General features: G+C 41.7%; 1 protein-coding gene across 1 annotated transcript in view; it reads left to right on the top strand.

Moving 5' to 3' along the window:
- The first annotated feature begins 1,597 nt into the window (after nt 1-1,597).
- PRKG1 (protein kinase cGMP-dependent 1) overlaps nt 1,598-20,816 on the top strand; it is a 1,417,535-nt gene continuing 1,398,316 nt past the window's right edge. The window contains exon 1 of the mRNA XM_027529231.1: nt 1,598-2,021. Within this exon, the coding sequence (XP_027385032.1) occupies nt 1,756-2,021 (266 nt within the window). The 5' untranslated portion in view covers nt 1,598-1,755. The remainder of the gene's footprint in view (nt 2,022-20,816) is intronic.

The following is a 20,816-nucleotide window of genomic DNA, read 5'->3' on the forward strand; positions in this document are numbered from 1 at the left end:
TAATGTATTTTTAAATGCCAATTATTTTGAGTGTTTCTAAAGGGATGATAGCAGATTAAGTTGTTTATAGATAGAAGCAATAGAACTGTAACTATCAACAAGATAGAGAATACCCTTTCTCAAATATGAGTAGATGAAGCCAATCTGTATTATCTAGTGTGATTTTAAAAATCAGATGTGGCTTAAAATGTTTTCAATTTTATATAATTGGACTAGTAGAACTAACAGTAAATAAAGAAATCTTGAGAATAAAATATATTTTAGGGTTGATTTATAAGCAAAAGTATATACCTGTTTTTCCTTTACCAAGGTGTTTCAGACAAGGTAGAAAGATTTTTATAAAAATAAGCATCCAGTGGATCATATGATGATATTTCCTTTTAAGGAAAATTATTATTTCTACAAAAACTCTCTGGTATTTTAATTTGCATCTTTTTTTTTCTTTAAAAAATAGATTTGTGGGTCTTTACCTGAAGAAATGTTCCTCCCACACATCCAAACTCTTTAGCTGTGATTTGTGAACAATACTCCCTGTGATATATATATATATAAAAGTGTAGGAATTAGCAAACACTCTGGGTCCAAATGAGTATAAACATCCCTTTAGCACTGAGTGTGGTGATGGGTGCAGAGGTGAGGGAAATATACAGCTGGCAGAAGCTATTTTTCCCTAAAACTGGAGTTGCTGGGGTGAGCCCGCAATTCAGCACTGGTGGCCCCCACTTCACATCCAGGGTGGTGTGATATAATTTGGGTGCTCAGTATACAAATTTTAATAGTAGCAGATGAAATAGAAACCAAACTCGAAGAAGTTTCCAATGGATGCATGGCCTTTTCCTTTTTGGTAAACATTTGGCTCATTATCATACACATGTTCATCCAGTTTACCCACCAACAATTTCAGTTTACTATTTCCACTAAAAGCTTATGGTGAAAAGACCTGGTACCGCGAGTGCCCTGTTATTCTTATTACTTGGGGTCATAACCATAAGACTTCATGCTAAGGAATAAACACGCACGTCCCTTGCCATCCAGGGCAGAAGAGAAGTAAAAGGTGAAAACAAGAATTCACGCACGTTATTGTCTAAAGGCAGTTTAATATTTATGAAATGTCTCTCTCTCTCACACACACACACACACACTCACACGCACACACCCCACAAAGTCTTTGGGCTCCAGTTACAAGCGCTGCGTCATCTACCAGATCACATGGTAATTGTTGCTATTTCAAGGATCAAGTGGCATAAAGCTCCCCCCTCACCCCACCCCACCCCAGCCCTTTCGTTTGGTACCATATAGCGTGCAAGAGTGATTATTGTGTGATGGGGTGAGACCAGGCTCACTGGTCCAACCCTCCCAACTAGAAACCAGGCTCTCGGTGGGGTGGCGCGCACGCCGTGTTCTCACGAAGTGATTGGGAAAGGGGGACGGGGGAGGGGGTCTCAGGGGAGGAAGGGCAGCTCTAATTGGTTTCTCAATGAAAGATAATCACCTATTCCCCGGAGAGGCTGGGGATTAGCACTCTGCCTCTCCTCTCCAGCGCTTTTAGACTTCTCATCCTCCCCTCGATGCTTTTAGTCCATTCAGCAGAAGTGGATCGAAGAACGCGGCTCCTCGCTCCGCATTAGGGGCAGCACCGCTGCGCTCCAGTACTTAGCGCCCATTCACTCGCTCGGTCCGCTCTCGCCTCGCCCGGCTGTAGTCCCAGCCGCCGTCGCCCGAGAAAAAGTTTCGCGGAGGGGCTCAGGGAAAAACATGAGCGAGCTGGAGGAAGACTTTGCCAAGATTCTCATGCTCAAGGAGGAGAGGATCAAAGAGCTGGAGAAGCGGCTGTCAGAGAAGGAGGAAGAAATCCAGGAGCTGAAGAGGAAACTCCATAAATGCCAGTCAGTGCTGCCCGTGCCCTCGACCCACATCGGCCCCCGGACCACCCGGGCACAGGGCATCTCGGCCGAGCCGCAGACCTACAGGTCCTTCCACGACCTCCGACAGGCATTCCGGAAGTTCACCAAATCCGAAAGGTAGGCGCCGCCGGGGCGCGGGCGCGGCGGGCCGGAGCGGGGCCGCCACTCGGGGCGGACGGGCGGGCCGGGCGGCGGCTCGGGGACTGGGGGCTCCGGGCCGCGGCGGCGGGGGCTGCTCGGTGCCCGGCGCCCCTGGCTCCCCTCAGCGCGCGGAGTGGGGGTGGCCCTGGCGGGCCGGGAATGGGGAGTGTTTATTTTTATTTCTGCCCATCACGTGCTGCGCTGGTCTCCGCCGGGCTGGGAAAGGCTAGCTCCTCGGGGAAACGCGCCCCTGTGGCGTGGGGGTGGGGAGAAGGAGCGTGGAAAGTTTAGTCGCGCCCGCTAACTTGGCCGCTGCGCACCCCGCCGAAGTCGCGCGGTCTTCCCTTCGCGCACCCCTGGGGAGACTACCTCCGGGGACAGGACCCGGCCCATCCCGGGGCCTGGAGAGCTTCCTGGAGGTGACCCCCAGACCCAGGCCACAGGGCATGCTCAGTGCGCCGCTGGAGCCTCCCGGGAGCGGCGACGGGAGGCTGGACAGGGCGACCGCGTTCGGTTTAGGAACTGAACTTGCCCAGAGCCCGAGCCCGGCTGGGAAGGCGCGGAGGGGGTGCGGGGAGGGAGGCGGGACTGGGGTGCGTCTCCACTGCAGGGATCAGCCTCCGAGGGTCACTCTCCAGGCAGCAAGTGATGTCAGCAGGAAATTGTAAAGATACACCATTTCTTGGATGTTGGTTTGCTCAGTTTGTGTCCCTTCCAGAAGTGTCCACTTCTTGGGCTGCCTAGGGCTTGGAGGTGGCTCGGTGACCTTGCACCTGAAGCAGGTTTGGGGCTACTGGTCAGCCCTGTCCTTGAGTCGATACTACCGCCCCCTCTTGTTTGTCTTCGGAGTCTGTCCCTGGAAAAGTTGGGATGACGAGGGAGGGGAGCTGTTTCTCTGGGCGCCTCCGGGCTCCTTCCTTCCCTCTTCCCGCCACGCTGAGAGCCAAGTCCTGCCAGTTCAAAGTTGTGTGTCGCTCTTTCGTGGTGCGCAGAGGAGGCCCGGCGATTTTGGCCCTAAGTAGGAAGTATTTGCTCTCCGCTCGCTGCCTTCACCGGAGAAGGCTGATCGATTGGCTGCAGCATTAAAGCGCCTCTGGACATTAGGGAGAGGAAGTGCAGACTCCAAAGCCCATTACTGGCTTTTAGTCTCTGGAAGTGCACGGCCGAAAGTGCATCTCGCAGGATATTGAATATTCCATCAGGCGTGCCTTCATGCCCGCCTGCCTCTTACCCCTTCCTTCTTGTTAGATCACTTGGTTGTCTGAGTTTGGGGCCCTCAGGGGACCCCTAAATTAATCCCTCCCCCTAAGCTGACTTTGAGGCTAGTGCTTCTAAAGAGCACGTCTTCTTGTCGGTCCATCCAGGCCACTTGCAGGACTCTCGATGTCCCCCGCTCTTCCCCTGCACTCTTTGCTTGTTTGTTTCAATTGTGTACTGATTCCAGTGTATGTGGGATGGGGGAGGGGATCAATGAAGACTGTGCAGGAGTAGAGAGCTATCAGAAGAGGACCAGGAGCTGGTAGGTTGTGTCAGGCAGAAAGGATTTCACCTTGGTAACTGAAGGCCCACTCGGAACCAACGTCTCAAGGGGCAGTCTTCAGGTTTCCTGAGCAATACTACACTTACTAAATGACGCTGTCCACATGGCACCTTTTGGCCCACGCTGCCTTGGAAGTTCCTATCAAATGAAACAATGGCATTCTTCCTTCTCTTCGGCCAAGACTGCAATCAGAGCTAATATTTGGCCTTGCCATTGGTTGGGAAGCTGCTGTGTCTTGCCTCAGCTGAGCTGCGCATTCCTCGGCCGCTGCCCTGCCCCGCGCTCAGCAGCTGGAATCAATCTGCCCACCTCCTTAAGAAGCCACTTCATCAGCGGTCACCCAGCAGCTGTTCGCCTCCTAGGGCTGGCCGGCTGGGGCTCTATCGCATTTTTGGAATTTCAGATCTCTGTGTCTGGACTGCGCCCCTCCAAAAAAAAGTGTAGCCAGCACCGCCTAGCCGCAGCAAAAAGGAAATTTCACCGGGGTCTGGAGAGGTTAGGAGAAGAAACTTCCCTCCCAGGGTCCCCTCTCATTCAGGAACTAGCTCTCAAAGAGGAACTTTTATTTTCCTTGATAAGAAATCTCCCTAGGAATGAGAGACATTTTTGTGTGTACTTAGAGGAAATGGCTGATCTTTCAAACGTACGCATCATCTTCCTTATTCTATCCCTCCCCCCTACTCCCAGCGCTTTCTGGTTAGGGGTAGGAACATTCATCAAAAGAGTGGATCATGCGCAGTAGAGATTGGTCGAGCGCATATTTGTGTCCGCAGAAACTAGCTGAAGTGCTTTTCTGCTTAACTCTGTGCGCGGATTTACCCTGGGACTGAGTGTAAACTTTTTCCCACTCAGCATGTAGTTTTACACTTTCAAATGGAAGCTTGGCGTGTATTTTCAGGAAGCTGACTCATTAGAGTTTAAAGAATTTTGACAGGTAGAACATGGGAATAGTAACCTCTGGAATTAGGTACTTATCCTAGCATTTAAAGAGACAGTACTGACTTACTGGTGAGGCACCTTATTTTGGCCAAGAAAAGAAATCATTAAAAAAGTATTTCTAGAATACAGCATTTAACAGCAAACACAGTGCTTTCAAAATAAAAGTGCATTTGCTAATGTCAAAATAAAAGTGCATTTGCTAATTTTCAGATATTTGGATTTGGGAAATAGACATCCCATCAACTCATGCATTCTGTTAAAAGTTGTGCCATCCTGATGCATTTACTGGGACTGAAAGAGACTGCTTTATCACAAAGCTAATGTTCAATTCCAGTGGCTATAGGATTTAGTGAGAGCTATTCATGCTATGGGTTTGTTTGAAACTTTGCTAGGACACCACCAGTTTTTATACTAACAAGAAAAGAAATATATTTTGAAAGTATAGGAATTCTGTTTGGTGGGCAGAATGACAAAAGAGCTTTTGCCTATCACCACTGTTTCGGAAAATGATTGCAATCTGAAATATTTACATAATCGCTGGTAAAAATATCTTGAGCATTTATTGCAGTGGAAGGAAATGGGAGAATTCAACGACTGTTGTAATCAAGTCAGTCCAATTAGCCAGATTTCCATGTGTCCACAGAGGGTATAATGCACAAACTCCATTAAGAATGATCTAAGTATCTGAGGAATGCTTTAGATGAAAATTATACTAGAGAAAGGGAAGATCTGAGCTCTCGGCATAAGTATCAAGTGTACAGTATGATGATCATGTTTAAAAAGAAAACATCCGACTTATTACAGTCCTCATTTGCAGACCCCTTAGAAATGCCCAGTAGAGATCAAGTGATAATCATTGAAAACTGTAGGCTGTTTTTGATGATGATGATGATATTTTACATTCATATATAACTTTCTACCAAATAACTGAGTCTTTCATATAGTTTTCTGTGAGCTTCAATTCCCTGCATGCATATACTCCACATCAAGAATAACCAGATATCCTGATTCTTCCCTCTGTTTTTTTAATCACAACTAAATTCCTTATTTTGACCACCCAGTTAGCTCAGAGGACTGCATACAATTGTGTTTTTAAATTAGCTTAAGCAAAAGCTGAAATCAATATCACTCTGTTACAGGAATAATGTATTATATTGCAAAGCTATTGAGCTATTCCTGTCACAGATCCCTTGATTCTTGATAATGTAAATTCATCCTTTGGAACTTGTACCTTCTTCCACTGGGACACGGGTGCTTTGGAATGGATGCCCCAGAAAACTCTTTGCCTTTTGCGTCTCTGATTCATTTCAGCTGATTTAACCTTCAGACTAAATCAAGGGATCTGGCCTAATTTTGATATAACTAGCTTCAATGAAATGAGCGGGTACACCCACTGAATTCTGGGCCCACCGTATTAATTTTTCCAGTAAAAATACACAATGCTTTAAAATAGCATAGGTAAGAATATTAAAGATAGCTAATCCTACTGATTTTAACACAGTGCTAAGCTGTTTACTTTCATCAGCTCATTGTTTTTTCCTCAGTGATCCTAAATCATATATGTACTTTTCATGTGAGGAATCTGAGGCTCAAAGAAGTCACTTGCCTAAGATCTCACAGCTAAGAAATGCTAGATGCATTTCAAACCCCAGTTAAAAAATTTTTAGAGCCCCAGTTCTCAGCTGCTATGCCTTGGAATCAGGATAGTTCCATCTTATTAACTAGTGAATCCTTCTGAATAGGAAAAAAAGAACATGCCCTAAATTAGAATACATTGTTGTTTTGGTGTTTTTTTGTTTGTTTGTTTTGCTTATAGCCAGCACAAAACTGACCTTATGAAAATTGACCAGTGAGCTTAAGCAAATATGCCTTGATAGGCATATCCAGCACATACACCTTGAATGCGCTGAGCTGGCTAGAATTTCCTCAGGTCCTTCTCTTGGAACTGGCATTTCCTAGTCGTTCCTCCTTCACGTCATAGGTGGAACTGATGAGCAGTGCAGGTAAGGAAGGATGTGAAAAGGATCTCTGTGGTTGCCTTTGGATATCATCCACTCTATCCTTTGCCTTTTGCCTTACAGATTCCTCCTGCTAATCCCATCATCCCTACCAATCCTTCCATCCAAAGGAATTTATTACTACCTGACCACATACCAATCTGTTGACCAGTTATCCTTTCTGGATTAACATAATGATGTTTTAACAGGAGCTTCTGGGAGAGGACATTCATCTAGTTTACTCTGATGAGTAGTATTTATGATGAGAGTTGAAAGGGGGAAGAACCGCCGAGAAGACGGCAGGTTGTTTAGGCAGGCTTGATCCTTGTGTCTTGCCAAGAGTAGTTTGAAGAGGACAGGTTCTGTGAACAAGCACTTCACTCGTACTTTCAGTCAGAGCAATACAGAAGGCAGACAGTACCCTGGTTTTAGTCATGAGACTTATATTTTAAGACATATCCACTTTGCTTTGGGGTTGATTTGGGTTCTTGGATGATGTTCATTTTCCAAGGGTATTTGTAATATAGCAAGGGTTCTTGTTCTATCTGGATCATTGATACGTGTATAGTTTGCAAGTTTCAATTTAATTGTGTGTTCATAGGAGATTTGACCGGAGAAGGCAATGGCAACCCACTCCAGTACTCTTGCCTGGAAAATCCCACGGATGGGAGGCTGCAGTCCATGAGGTCGCTAAGAGTCGGACACAACTGAGCGACTTCACTTTCACTTTTCACTTTCATGCATTGGAGAAGGAAATGGCAACCCACTCCAGTGCTCTTGCCTGGAGAATCCCAGGGACAGAGGAGCCTAGTGGGCGGCCATCTATGGGGTCGTACAGAGTCGGACATGACTGAAGCAACTTAGCAGCAGCAGCAGCAGCAGCAGGAGATTTGACTGACCCTCATGAAAATATTTCTAAAAGACCTGAATAAACAAAAGATGTCATATGTTTTTACTCTTTACTGACTGCTCATTTCCCAGTGCCCTCTCCCCACTCTGTGTAGGAGGTGCTAAGAGTGCATTAAAACCCTTTCTTTTGATAGGATTTTCAGGTGGTTTCATAGCTGCTCAGAGTAGGAATAATTATTTTCATTTGCCACTGAGAATTTGCTTATCAGAGTTCAGGACCCTATGTTATCTTGAATTCTTGTAGCTCTTGGAAGTTACTGTGAGCTCTGAGATAAACCAGGGGTAGTGTATCCTGTTTCACAATAGTGAAAGCTCAGAAGTTTGGAATTAGTCAAAAGCCAGTACTGACCTGGAGCCTCGCTTTGTTAGAGTCATGTGCTGTTGGATCCCTGAAGAGAAAAGGATGTGTGTGTGTATGTTTATGTGTATGATTATATGTGTATGTCCATATATGTATATCTATACACATACACACAAATTGCCAATTTATTCAGTTTATGACTTTACACTTCTTATGGTAAACTCTTCCAGTTTGGCCCAATCAGTTCCCTGGGGAAAGGATGATTTACTTCTTGGGCTGCTATCGTAAGATAGATGACAGCATCTTGCAGCATGTCAAATGCTTGTGTCTGATATTAGACATGTAGTCCAATGTTGTCTCCCAGAGCAGGGTACTAGAATCAGTCTCTGTTGCTTCTTGTTGATTCCACCTTTTACCCAATGATGATCTTTACCTATTTTTCTTTGTTGTCGGATCTGCCCGTGTTGTGCATCTCTCTTTGGGGTCCCTGGTTCCTCTCTTTTAGCTTGACATCTGGAACTCCTGCCAGATCTATCTGTGTTATTTGCAAAACTCATACAACCACAAATGTAGAACAGAGGTCTTGCTCAGACTAGTATTCTAACCTTTCAAAACCTTTCATGTCTTAAGTTATTTCAGATATTGTACAATTTGATTTTCCTAAAGTTTAAAAAGTAATTCCTCATGTTGAAAATATATGATGCTTTAAAGTATTTCTTAATGAAAACTGGATATTTCCAAAGAATGTGTATCTTTGATATAGGTTTGTTTTTATTATGTAAAAGCTTATAGAACTAATCTCTTTTATTGTCATTATGAACAGCAGACTCATTTTTTAAAACTCCTAAACTTACTCTGCACTGCTCCCGAAACATTGTTGGTAGATTAGAAACTTCAGTGTACATTATGTTGCTTTTAATTTTTTTTAAACATTTCCATACTTTTTTTTTTTTTTTTAAATGTGGGGTTATAGTAGAAACTCATGCTATCTTAGAAAAAAGTGTAGTTTTACATTCAGTCAATACCAAGTTTATATTGGTTAAAAAGCTGTAAAATACTTTCTGTAATTTGTCCTGTCCAATATGTTGGCTGCACGGTTAACCTTTTTTTAGTGCATGTAGATTTGACATATTCTTGGAAATTAGTCCTAAACAGTTAATATCTTGATCCTTGGAGTTGATCTGGATTGATTTCATTATATGGATGAACGCACTGATGGCACTTTGGTGTGTAAGGGGATAACATGCTGATTTCATCTGAGTGTTTATTTAATAAGTGAATTTGCCTTAATAAGACAAATCCAGTAAGACATCTGCTGTAATTACCCTGTTAGGACTTAGTTTGAATTTTTTTTTCACTTGTGATAAAGATTATGCAAGTACAGTTCTTAAATTATGCTGTACTGCTCCTCCTTTCTAAATCAGTTTAGAGAGTGCTTCAAAATGTGTTTTCAGTCCTCAGAAGTCTTTATTTGAGCCTTCTGACTTCAAATACTGCAAAAATACTGCTGACAAACCTTACAGGGAATCTTAAAAGTACTTGTATATTTGCCTCTTAAAAATACTTGTAGGCCTATTTGTCCAACTGTATGATACTGATATTGCCTGGTGAGCAAATCCAAAGCCTTTGAGTAAATGTTAGTATTTTTCTTGATGCCTCTCCTTGCCCTCACGGCATGGGTAATATTAATTTCATGCCTCGCATGGCCATCGAGGAACTTCAACTACATATGCTAAAAATTCTCAAAATAGAAAATTCTTTTATATCTTAGGTTGTAAACCCCAGGGTAGAAACCAGGTCTGTTTATAGTAAAAATTCCAACCCTATAAAACCTTCAGCTTACCATGCATTTCTCTTCCCACATGCTAAATTTCAGAGGCAGGATAAAAACAGCACATATCTAGAAGGTATTAAAAACAAACAAACAAAAATTCACCCAGAAACCATTTAGAGGATCAAACCAATTCATATCCAATTCAATCTCCTCTCACAGAGCAAGTTCACTCTAAAATATGCAGGACAACATTCCAGGTCTTATTCCAGCAGGTTGTAGCTGAAGTGTCATGGCACACGGTGGTATGTGTTTGATTAGTTGTGAGGTTAAAACGAGTAAATAGTAGGTTAAAAATCAAACTTCGTGAATTATTTGCTTCTTAGAAAATAAGGTTGAGTGCATTCACAGGCACCTCTCAAGGGATGGTTTTTGACCTGCATTCTAATTGGCTTCCCAGGCTGGGAAGATGAAAAATATATGGCAGGAAGTAGCACAGAACCCACAGCCCGTCTTGTCTTTTCACAAGAGTGTGGTGCACGTGGGAACATCATTCATCTCGTGAGTCACTGCAGAAGCAGTGTTTGAGAACTTGGGATCTGAACTGTGGGTCTAAAACATCAACATCTGGTTGCCGCAACACTTAAAGCTGCTTTTTTATAAACAACTGTCGTTAGGTTTACTGCACTCTATTCAGCATGTACACATCAGAACCCATTTCCCAAAGGGTGATGTTCATATACCGATGGCACTGGGGCTGCTTCTAGGTGGCACACAAGTTAGTTTGTTTTATATTAGTAAAGAATTTTAATGTACTGAGGGAAAAGATGTAGCAATCATATTAAACCTATGCCATGTGGCTTCTGTTGCTTAGAAAGCTTCGTTTTAAAGGTTCATAGATTTTAAAGGAAAATGTGGAAAAATATAGATTGTAAATAACATAGATATGAATAACACAAAAGAGTGAAAGTTTATTTTAAAGTCATTTTCAACGAGGAATGAAACAGATTGCTTTCATGCTCACCCCGTCTATGTTGTGGAAAATTTTGGCTAATTGAGTTCTCACTGGACCTGTCTTTGGCTGACTCCTTGGATGGCTTTCAATTTCTCCATAGGAATTGGAGTGAGGACATAGGTTTGCATGGAAATAGTGGGTTTTATAAGATATATTCTTGCTCTAATGGTAAATCAGCCTGGTTAAGAATTACTCACTTCACTATATCTGCAGAGAAGTGTCTGATTTACCCCAGGTTTATGAATTCCTTTGCCATGCCACAGACACAGGTGAACAGGACAGCTGGGAATTATAAAGGGATAGGGATGCCTGGCCTCCAATCTCTGTCCAGCTTACGCTCCATGGGCAGCTCTGTCTTCCCAGAGAGTGTCCCCAGGGCTCCTCCTTGGGTCCTATAAGTCAATGTCTGTGGCTCTGAAGGGCAGTAGTGTGGCATCCTGCAGCCAGAAATTCAAGACTTTTTCTTTCTCTGTAAAAATATAATTTGGAAAAAGTTTGGAAGGGAAAGTCTTTCATAAAATACACATGTATTTTCCTGTAGTCTGTGTTTCCTTGACTTGTAAGAAACTAGATGAATCTAAAAGATAAATATTTTTGAAGGTATTATTATTTAAAAAATAGTTTTGCAGAAAAATGAGAAAAGTATAAGGAGAAAGGCAGGAATATATTACAAGTAGGAGGTTATTGTTCTTCAGTAGCAAAGTCGTGTCTGACTTTTTGGAACTCCATGGACTCCAGCATGCCAGGCTTCCCTGTCCTTCACTATCTCCCAGAGTTTGTTCAAACTCATGTCCATTGAGTTGGTGATGCCATCCAACCATCTCATCCTCTGTCGTCCCTTTATCCTTCTGCCCTCCATCTTTTGCAGCATCAGGATCTTTTCTAATGAGTCGGCTCTTCACATCAAGTAGCCAAAGTATTGGAGCTTGAGCTTTAGTAGCAGTCTTTCCAATGAATATTTAGGGTTGATTTCCTTTGGGATTGACTGGTTTGATCTCTTTGCAGTCCAAGGGAGTCTTGAGAGTCTTCTCCAGCACCGCAGTTCAAAAGCATCAACTCTTAAGCAGTCAGCCTTCCTTTTATGCAAACAGGAGGAGAGTTAACAACAATCAATTCTCATTTCGGAATACAGTGCAGGTTGTCTGCCTACCACTTAAAAAAGGAACTCATTAAGGTTTGGGTATAGGTTCTGTCTGAAAGGTAGGGGGAAAGGGAGGTGGAGTGAGGAGAAGCAAAGAAGGGAGGAAAAGAGAGCCAACAAGAAGATTCCAAAAATGACCACAAGATGGCAGCAGGAGTATAATATTTAGCAATTGTACAACTAGTAGTTTGAGATGGCCTTTAGTTGAGTTTTAAAATACATTCTCAAACACACAACTTTCTTTTTTCATTGAAGTAAAATTGATTCACTATAAAATTATATTAGTTTTAGGTGTACAGCATAGTGATTCATTGTTTTTAGAGACTGTACTGCATTTAAAATGATTATAAAGTATTGGCTGCATTTGCCGTACATTCTTGTAGCTTTTATACGCAGTAGTTTGTGTCTCTTAACCTCCTACCGCTTTCTTGCCTCTCTCCCTTCACCCTCGCCATTGGTGTCCCCTAGTTTGATGTCTGTATCCATGCTTTTGTTTCTGTTTTGTTATATTTGTTTATATTTTAGCTTCCACATATAAATGAGGAATTCAAGTGCGAAGGTGAAGTCGCTCAGTCGTGTCCGACTCTTTGCGAGCCCTTGGACTGTAGCCTACCAGGCTTCTCCGTCCATGGGATTCTCCAGGCAAGAATTCTGCAGTGGGTTACCATTTCCTTCTCCAGGGGATCTTCCCGTCCCAGGGATTGAACCTGGGTCTCCCACATTGGAGGCAGACGCTTTAACTTCTGAGCCACCAGGGAAGCCCAAAAAAGAGCCCGGCCGCTCGGTTAAGGCACCGTGAGAATTCAAGTGTTTGGAAAGTGTAGCATTGAATACATGTATTATCATAGTTTTCCAATAAATAGTGATTTTGAGGAATGTGTTTAAAAAGCCGAAGTGTGGTGTTGCCTTTAGTGTTTAAACCAAAAGAGAAAACCAAGAGTGTGCTTTGCACCGAGAACTCTTTGAACATTGGTATCCGTCTGAGGGAAGTTCCTGAAGCACCTGTGAGGAAACTCTGGACTCACATTTGGCTGAGAAAAGAAAACTGAGAGAAAGAATGTAAAACTAAAAACGGCAAAAAATATATATGTGGGAGGAGATAGAATAAAGGGAACGTCTTACTACTCAGTCCTCTCACCCCCAATAAAGAACTAAATACAGTTATTATAAGAAAAAGATCAGCTATTAGAAGAAACTTCAATACCTGCTAATTGGTTATTTGCTGCCTTTGATAACTCTACACTTCTAGAACATAATTATATAAATCCTAACATGGCCTGCTGCAGTCTGAGGTCCTTTTTAGAAATAAATTTTAAAACTCTAGTTAATATTATTCATATACATTATATATTTTCAAGAGTAAAGCCAAGTCTGTTATGGGGTGTCCAAAATATACCATGCCTTTCAACAATTTTAGAGTGAAAAGAAATGAATGTGGTCTGACCTACCATAAAGGGATAGATTGTGGGTCGTACCTAATGGACTGTAGGGTTTTTGAATCAATATTCCCTTGGAAAGTGCCATTCAGCCTTCCTGGAAAAGGCCATTACATTCAGTCGTGACCCCTCTCATGTAAAAGCCCCCAGGGGACTGGAAGTGAAGTGGTTTTGGTGATGACAACATTTGTGATTTAACACTGAGGAGAAATGCACTTATTCTGGTCTGTCCCTGTAACTGAGGGTTGATGCCAAAATGAAGTTGTACTGTGGATGAAAAAGAATTCACATGTAATCATGTGGCCTCTTTCATGCGCTTCTCTGCTCATATATTGTGTTAGATTGTACTTGGATAAACAAGCAAGAGGGGAAAGAGAAAATTCAACACTGTACATTTTGATACCCTATTTGACAACATGTTGCCTTTGTTAAAGGTGTTTTGAAACTCTGCGATATGTTTATTTGAAGCCGCCAGTATAGAAAAGTGCTCCTAAGGGCAGTCATTTCTATTTTTCCTAAGTTAGGAAAAATTAATGTCATAGGGTCTATGACTGCGAGAAAGGATCAAGGAAAGATCAAACGTATATGATCCTTTCTTTTGTCTGCAGAGCTGAAAAAAAGAGAAAACCCAGTCACTATTAGAGAGAGAGGAGTGAAGCAAGAGATAAGTGGCAATGCCTTTTGTTTTCTCTGACCTTTCTGGTTTGTTATCAAGGGAAGACAAATTCCTCAAGTGTGGAGGCAGGGTCTGAAGCGTCCTGCCTTGAAATCCCCCGTTTATCTAGTCTCTCCAGGGCATTACGGAGGATGTCTTCACAGAATGAGACAGGCCTCAGACTCACTGGGCTTCCTGATATTAGGGCGATTTTTAAAAGTTTCTTTTGTGAGGTTCTGCAGCTGTATTGCCATGTTAAAATGTGGAGACACTTTTTGATATTTCAAATTTGCTGATTTTAAGCTTTTCTTGGACCATGACTATGCTCCCAGTTGTTTTAATGGCTGACGGTAATGCCCGCTGGTTGTCAGACAATAAAAAGATGTATAAAGCTTGATCTTCTCTTCCCAGTTTTCCCCACCTGCCTGCCAGCAGGCAGCCAGTGTTAGCTTTTCTGTATTTTTATGGACACTTTTTATAGACAGCCTCTGTGTTCATTTGGAGTTTGGGTTTATTCTTTGCTTTTCTAACTGAAGGAGACTCATCCCATAACACTCCTCAGCAACCTGTTTTCTTTCCTCAACTATAGCTCCTTCCTTTCTAGAGTAGTTTGTATCAGTCTAACAGCCACATAGTATTCCGTTGTATCCATGTATTAGGCTTATTAATATTGATAGTTACTTGTTTTATTTTATGTAAGCATAAGCCACACTGCAGCTAACAGTCTTGCGCGCATTTCCTCATGTGTCTTTGATTTATATATGGGATAACTTCCAAAGATGACAGTGGCAGCTCAAAAAAGTTGCTAATTTTCCATGTGACTATTTTAGTTTGTGACTATGCATAAACTTTCTATATCAGATAAATGATCTCTAACCTTTTCTATTAAAAAATAAAAAGCATGTGAATGGCATTGACAAAATCAATTTTCCATATTAAAAACAAACATTTTTAAAAACAGCCAAACATAAAACTATTGCAGAAACATGTGGAAAGTTCTTATTTCTTTTTTATACTCGAGTTACAGTCATGAGAACACTCTTTTTTGAGGCAATGTTTTATGTACCCTTTTACTTTTCAGATTTATAAAGTCCATACTGCACATTTGGCTTGATTTTTTTAAGTTGAATAAAACTTTTGAATTCCTACAATGTGGTTTTTTAAAGTAAGGATACAATTGTTTGTATATACTGCTCTTAAATAACTGAAGTCCATCTTTAAGAATCACTGTGGTTTGTTTTTCTTTCTTCAAAATACATTTTTGATACTTTAAAGATTCTAAGGAGCTTGTTTCCACTTGGGAAAATAATGAATTCCAAATCTCTCAGCTACATTTTTTTAAAGGCTAGTGGGAATATTTGGACATATATGGTATTGTAACTAGTCAGTGGAGCTTTCTTTTTATAGGATGGCAACCTCTGGGAGAGTTTCCTTTGCTTTTTTTGATCACTGTTATGATATTGAACTAGATTTACTGAAAGGTAACTTTGCAAACATTTATTTGGATTAGAATTCAGTCATATCACATAGATTCAATCCTGAGGTTGAAGCCAAAAAATGGAACTGATTTTGGAGTGTAAGAAGAGTAATCTCAGAGATTTTAGTCCAGTCTTAGAGAGAAATGACCTGAAACTATCATGATGATAGGGCTTTGGAGGCATAGACCTGAGGTTGACCTCCGACTCTTCCTATACCTGTGGCTTTGTGGTTGTAAACAAATTGCTTTACCTCTCTGAGCTTTTGTTTCTACTCGTATGAAATCAGGATGATGCTACTTCCTTCCCTAAGGCTTTGTATACGAGGGATACTCTCTGTGTACACAGTCTAACAAAAGAATGTGAGTGTACAGTGTTAAGTAAGAGTGCTAGCAAATGTGTAACAATTAAAGGTTTGACAAATTCTACAGATTTTTTTTTACAACATTAGTTCTGGTATTAACACATTATAGAACCTAATGCCTAGAAAGGATTTTAGGAGATATCCTTGTTCATCCCCTTTCCTGAACAAAACTTAAAGGATACACAATTAAGCAAGAATCTAGAAGTTCAGAAATAATGTGATTGGCCAATGACATGAAGCTTGTTATTGACAAAACTGAATTTAGGTCCTTCTGTCTCTTATTTGCCATTCCGGCTCTCCTTAAATCCATCTTAAACATCAGAAGTGACGAGTGAAATGAGGAAACCTAGAAATTTGTAAATTGGAACCATGGGACAAGTGGAAATGAGATGGTTAAATGCTGTCTCTATGTTTTATATATGTATAAAAAAGTAAACTGTCCACATAAGATAAAACAGAGCTAAGGACTCAAGATGTGCTATTATCCAATTTAGCACCCCAAACAACTCTGGGACACTGTTGGTTCACGTTTCTTAGAAGAGCTGTTTCTTAAAGATCCTGGATTTAAATGCAACACTACCATGAACTACCCAGAAAGGATGATGATAAGACAGGAATGCTCAGGGAACCGGCTATGTCAGGCTTAGAAAAAGACACTGGACGCTGGGATGGGGAGCACATGTACGCCCGTGGCGGATTCATGTTGATGTGTGGCAAAACCAAAACAATGTTGTAAAGTAATTAGCCTCCAATTAAAATAAATAAATTTAAATAAAATAAAAAAAAAGAAAGAAAAAGACACTGGAAACACCGAAGAGTTTTGGAGTGGAGATTCTTCACAACAGGAGCCTCTCCCTGGTGAGGGGTTATTGATTGACAGGTGTCATGTTCCATCAGACTGAAGCCCTGTTTCCCAGGAGCTTCTCTGTTCCTTCTTTCATTGTCTAGTGTCCAGTCCTTGTAACTGATGAGGGCACATCTTTTCATGTCTAGTGGAGCTATAGGTCTAGAGATTTGGGTGGAGGCTCTTTGTAGATGTTCTAACAGCCTGAAGAACGTTCCTTGTCTGTCCCTCTCTCCCCAAGTTGACATTGAACTTACATATTTGTGTATTGTCAGTTCCTGTTTGCAATTTAGAGGCTGATTTGACTGTATTAGAGCTTTTCAATTTGGACAAATACCAGTCCAGATTTTATTTCGCCCAAGGCAATTTCATCGATCAGTCTATCAGCTCAGATAGGGGTGGACATATGTCATAACCAAAGCCAGGTTCTCTCCTTGCCAGCCTGACAGTGTCATTAAAATACACCCAAAACCTCAGCTTCTGTAATTGTTAAAAACCTGGTGAGGTTGTTGAGAGGTGTAAGTGAGGTGGCTTATGCAATAGTTTTAGCTCACTGCCCTGTGTAGTCATTCAATAAACTTTAGCTCTCATTGTTATTTACTGATTCTGACTTCATTCACAAAATATATCATGACTTCCAACACTGTGCCAGGATATCCATATATACTCTTCCCTTATTTCTTACCCCATGCTTGGTTCTAATTCTGCTCATTAGCTCTGACCCTATTTTTGGAGCCATTTCCTGAATCACAGATGGCACTCCGACAGAGGCCATATTTAGGACTGATTTTCCTGTCTGCTTTTCACTCGCAGCGTACTGTTCGTTTTCTTTGTACACATTCGACACCCCTCCCCCACTAGCCCACCATATTGGAACTTCACCATTCTGTACCATTAATTTAGATTTAGCTGTATTGAGGCCCCCTCTTCAGCTATCTGCTCTCGAAGTTCAGTAAACCCAGGGCTTCTCAGTTGCATTTGAATCACCTGGGGAATCTTATTAACTGCAGTTTCTGATTCAACAGTTCTGGGAAGGGCCCTTTGTAATTAGCTGTCACATAATGCTGATGCTACTGGCCTTCAGAGCCTTAAATAGCAAGGGGTTAATCAGTGATTTTTCTCTGATTCCTTCCTCCTTTCATCTTTCTTTCTTTCTTTTTTTTTTTTTTGCTATTCAAGTTTTCTATACAAATAAAGTACAATCATGTGCACTAGTGCAAGTTAATGTGTTAATAATACGTTTCACATGGATTACATTATAAGATTAACTCATTATCTAGGAAAGCCTAGAAGAAGCATTCTAGTATTCTTTCCTGTTCTAGACCATTGGCAGGCACAGCTGTATGGTATAAAGACTGGGCACAGAGGCTGTGGAATCAAATAGGCTTCAGTTTAAGGCCACTGATATCTTTGTCATGTTGTTTAACCTCTTGGAACTTCTGTTTCTCATCCCTAAAATAGGGTTAAGAAGGCCCACCCAAAACTGATGCTGTTGGAAGCATGCTGTAAAGAACAGCTAATGTTTCTGCAGTTTTAATACTAGAGTTCTAGAGACTCAGGTCAATTTGTTCCCAAGTGAAAAATGTGATCCAGGAAGAATTTTAGTTCAGATACATTGTTAACATAAGAATTAGTTCAGCATTGGTGAGAGCTTACTCTGTACAAGGCACTTTATTTACATGAACTCATTTGCCCTTTTCAGGGCTTCCCTGGTGGCTCAGATGCTAAAGAATCTGCCTGCAACACAGAAGACCCAGTGTTCAATCCCAGGGTTGGAAAGATCCCCTTGAGAAGGAAATGGCAACCCACTCCATTATTCTTTCCTGGAGAACCCCATGGACAGAGGAGCCTGGCAGACTGCAGTCCATGGGGTTGCACACAGTTGGACACGACTGAATGACTAACACTGCTACACTACTATTTGCCTTTTTCAGTAATCCCATGTTTTCTCATGGTGCTGCCAGACAGGACCGATTCCATATGCTCTCCATAGATGAGGAGACTTGGTCCAAATATCAATGAGGTGACTTAGTCAGAGGCTCTCTGGCCCAGGACACTGTTTGACTCTGACACTGTGTTAGATGATAATCGCAGCAGAGGCACAAGGATTACCACAAGGAAAGTGAAGACTCTTAGATCATTCCAGGGCCCAGGGGTCCCTAAACTCTAGTCCATATAAACATCTCAAGGAAACTGTTTGTTACAACAAAGATCCCTAGGCGCCATCCACAAAGATTCAGACTGAATAGATTTGGGAAATTTGGAACCAGGACATTTGCCAGGTGGCCCTGCAGAAACATCTCCAGAGGTGTATTCTGTAGGTAGGGGGGTCATGTGAATTCAATTCCCTGGGCTGCTGTAACAGATTACCACAAACTGGATATCTTGAAACAACACAAATATACTTTGTCAGAGTTCTGGAAACTGGAAGTTTGAATTCAGGGTGTCAGCAGGACCCCGGTCTCCCTGAAACTGCTAGGGTACAACCCTTCCTTGCCTCTTCCGAGCTTCTGGTGGTTTTCCGAACTCTTTGGTGTTTCTGGCTTGTAGGTGCATGGCTCCAAATCTCTGCCTTTGTTCACATGACTATCTTCCCTGTGGGTGTGCCAGTCATTGAATTTAGGACCCACCCTCATCCGGGACGACCTCATCCTGGTTACATCCGCAAAGACCCTGTTTCCAAATAAGGTCACTTTCATAGGGTCCTGTGTGTGCGTGCGTGCTAAGTCGCTTCAGTCATGTCTGACTCTTTGTGACCCCATGGACTGCAGCCCATCAGGTTCCTCTGTCCGTGGAATTCTCCAGGCAGGAATACTGAAGTGGGTTGCCATGCCCTCTTCCAGGGGATCTTCCCAACCCAGGCATCCAACCTGAATCTCTTGTATCTCCTCCATTGGCAGATGGGTTCTTTACCACCAGCACCACTTGGGAAACCCCAAAGGTTCCCAATGGACATGAATTTGGGGGGTTGGTATTCAACTCATACACCATGCCATCTGTTTTTTATCTTCCTTCCAGCCCAAGGTACAAAGCTGTGACTTCAGAAATCCACTAAGGCCTATGGCAAATGAGATAAGGGGTGAAGGACATAGCTAGGTAATGATGCATGGTTTTATAGAGGCTTTTTCACTTGGCGTTTCTAGCTGTCCTCCCCTCTTCCCACCCCTTTTCTTATTTATCAAAGTATAGGATGTTGACTGACAGTTCTTTGGTTGAGATGAAAGTATTCATCTCTTGTGGTTCCACGAAATGTCACAGATCATTGGCCGTTTATGGTTCTCTTGTTTTCGAGGTGTGACTTTTATAAAGATTTACAGGAGACTGAAATTGGGCTTAAAACTGGAGACAACTAGTGATTTTCATTTCTGTAGACTGTAGTTTTCTTACCTGTAATTTTAGAGGGAAAGAAACTTTTACGCTGTAATTTCAACAGTTTACTTCCCTATAATTTTGGTAAATTGTTTCCTTAGGGTTACAAAGAACAAGTGGAATAAACCTCAAATAGATGTATTACGATAAAGGCAATTTTTCTTTGGCAGATTTATCTAGTCAATGTCAGCATACAAACTCATTTCCAAAAATCTCTGAATGTTTCAACCAATTAGAATTATATGTTTTAAAACAGCAGGGTTATATTTAGGTATAGACTCTTTATTAGGTTGACATTATTTTATATATTTTGAAGTAGAATTTAAGTTGTTCTCTCACTTCTTCCCCAAGCTAACATGTACACACACATACTTTGTAACCTAACTAGAGGGTTTTTGTTAATATAGCCTATAATACAAATTGTATTCCTACCACTCAGAATTTAAACTTTAAATTTTACAGTTAAGAAGTATTCAAAAGACAGTATGAATTTGTCATATTGGTAATTTGGTTTTATATAAAATTATGTAATACAGGAAATCAACTTATCATTTGAAAATACAATTTAAAAATGTATGTTAATATAGGTGTATTTCTATTTGAATATATTTAATTCTCAAACACTTTTTATCCAAGATGCTTCACAGAAGCTAGGTTTCTGGGAATGGTTTTGGGCTTCTTGATGATATAGAATATTTATGGGCATCCCTGGTGGCTCAGACGGTAAAGAATCCACCTGTAATGCTGAAGACCTGGGTTTGATCCCTGGGTTGGGAGGATCCCCTGGAGGAGGGCATGGCAACCCAGTCCAGTATTCTGTTCTTGCCTGGAGAATCCCCATGGACAGAGGAGCTCGGCAGCTGCAGTCCATCGGGTCACAAAGAATCGAACACTACTGAGCAATTGCTCAGTATGGACTCATTAAGACTTTATAGAAATAAAAAAAAAGTCTATAGAACACTTGTGCTATACAGATACATGTGTCCGTTCTTCTAGAGATTGTATATTTCTTTAT

This window comes from Bos indicus x Bos taurus, chromosome 26 (assembly GCF_003369695.1).
Source record: "Bos indicus x Bos taurus breed Angus x Brahman F1 hybrid chromosome 26, Bos_hybrid_MaternalHap_v2.0, whole genome shotgun sequence".
In the NCBI taxonomy this organism is placed as follows: Eukaryota; Metazoa; Chordata; class Mammalia; order Artiodactyla; family Bovidae; genus Bos; species Bos indicus x Bos taurus.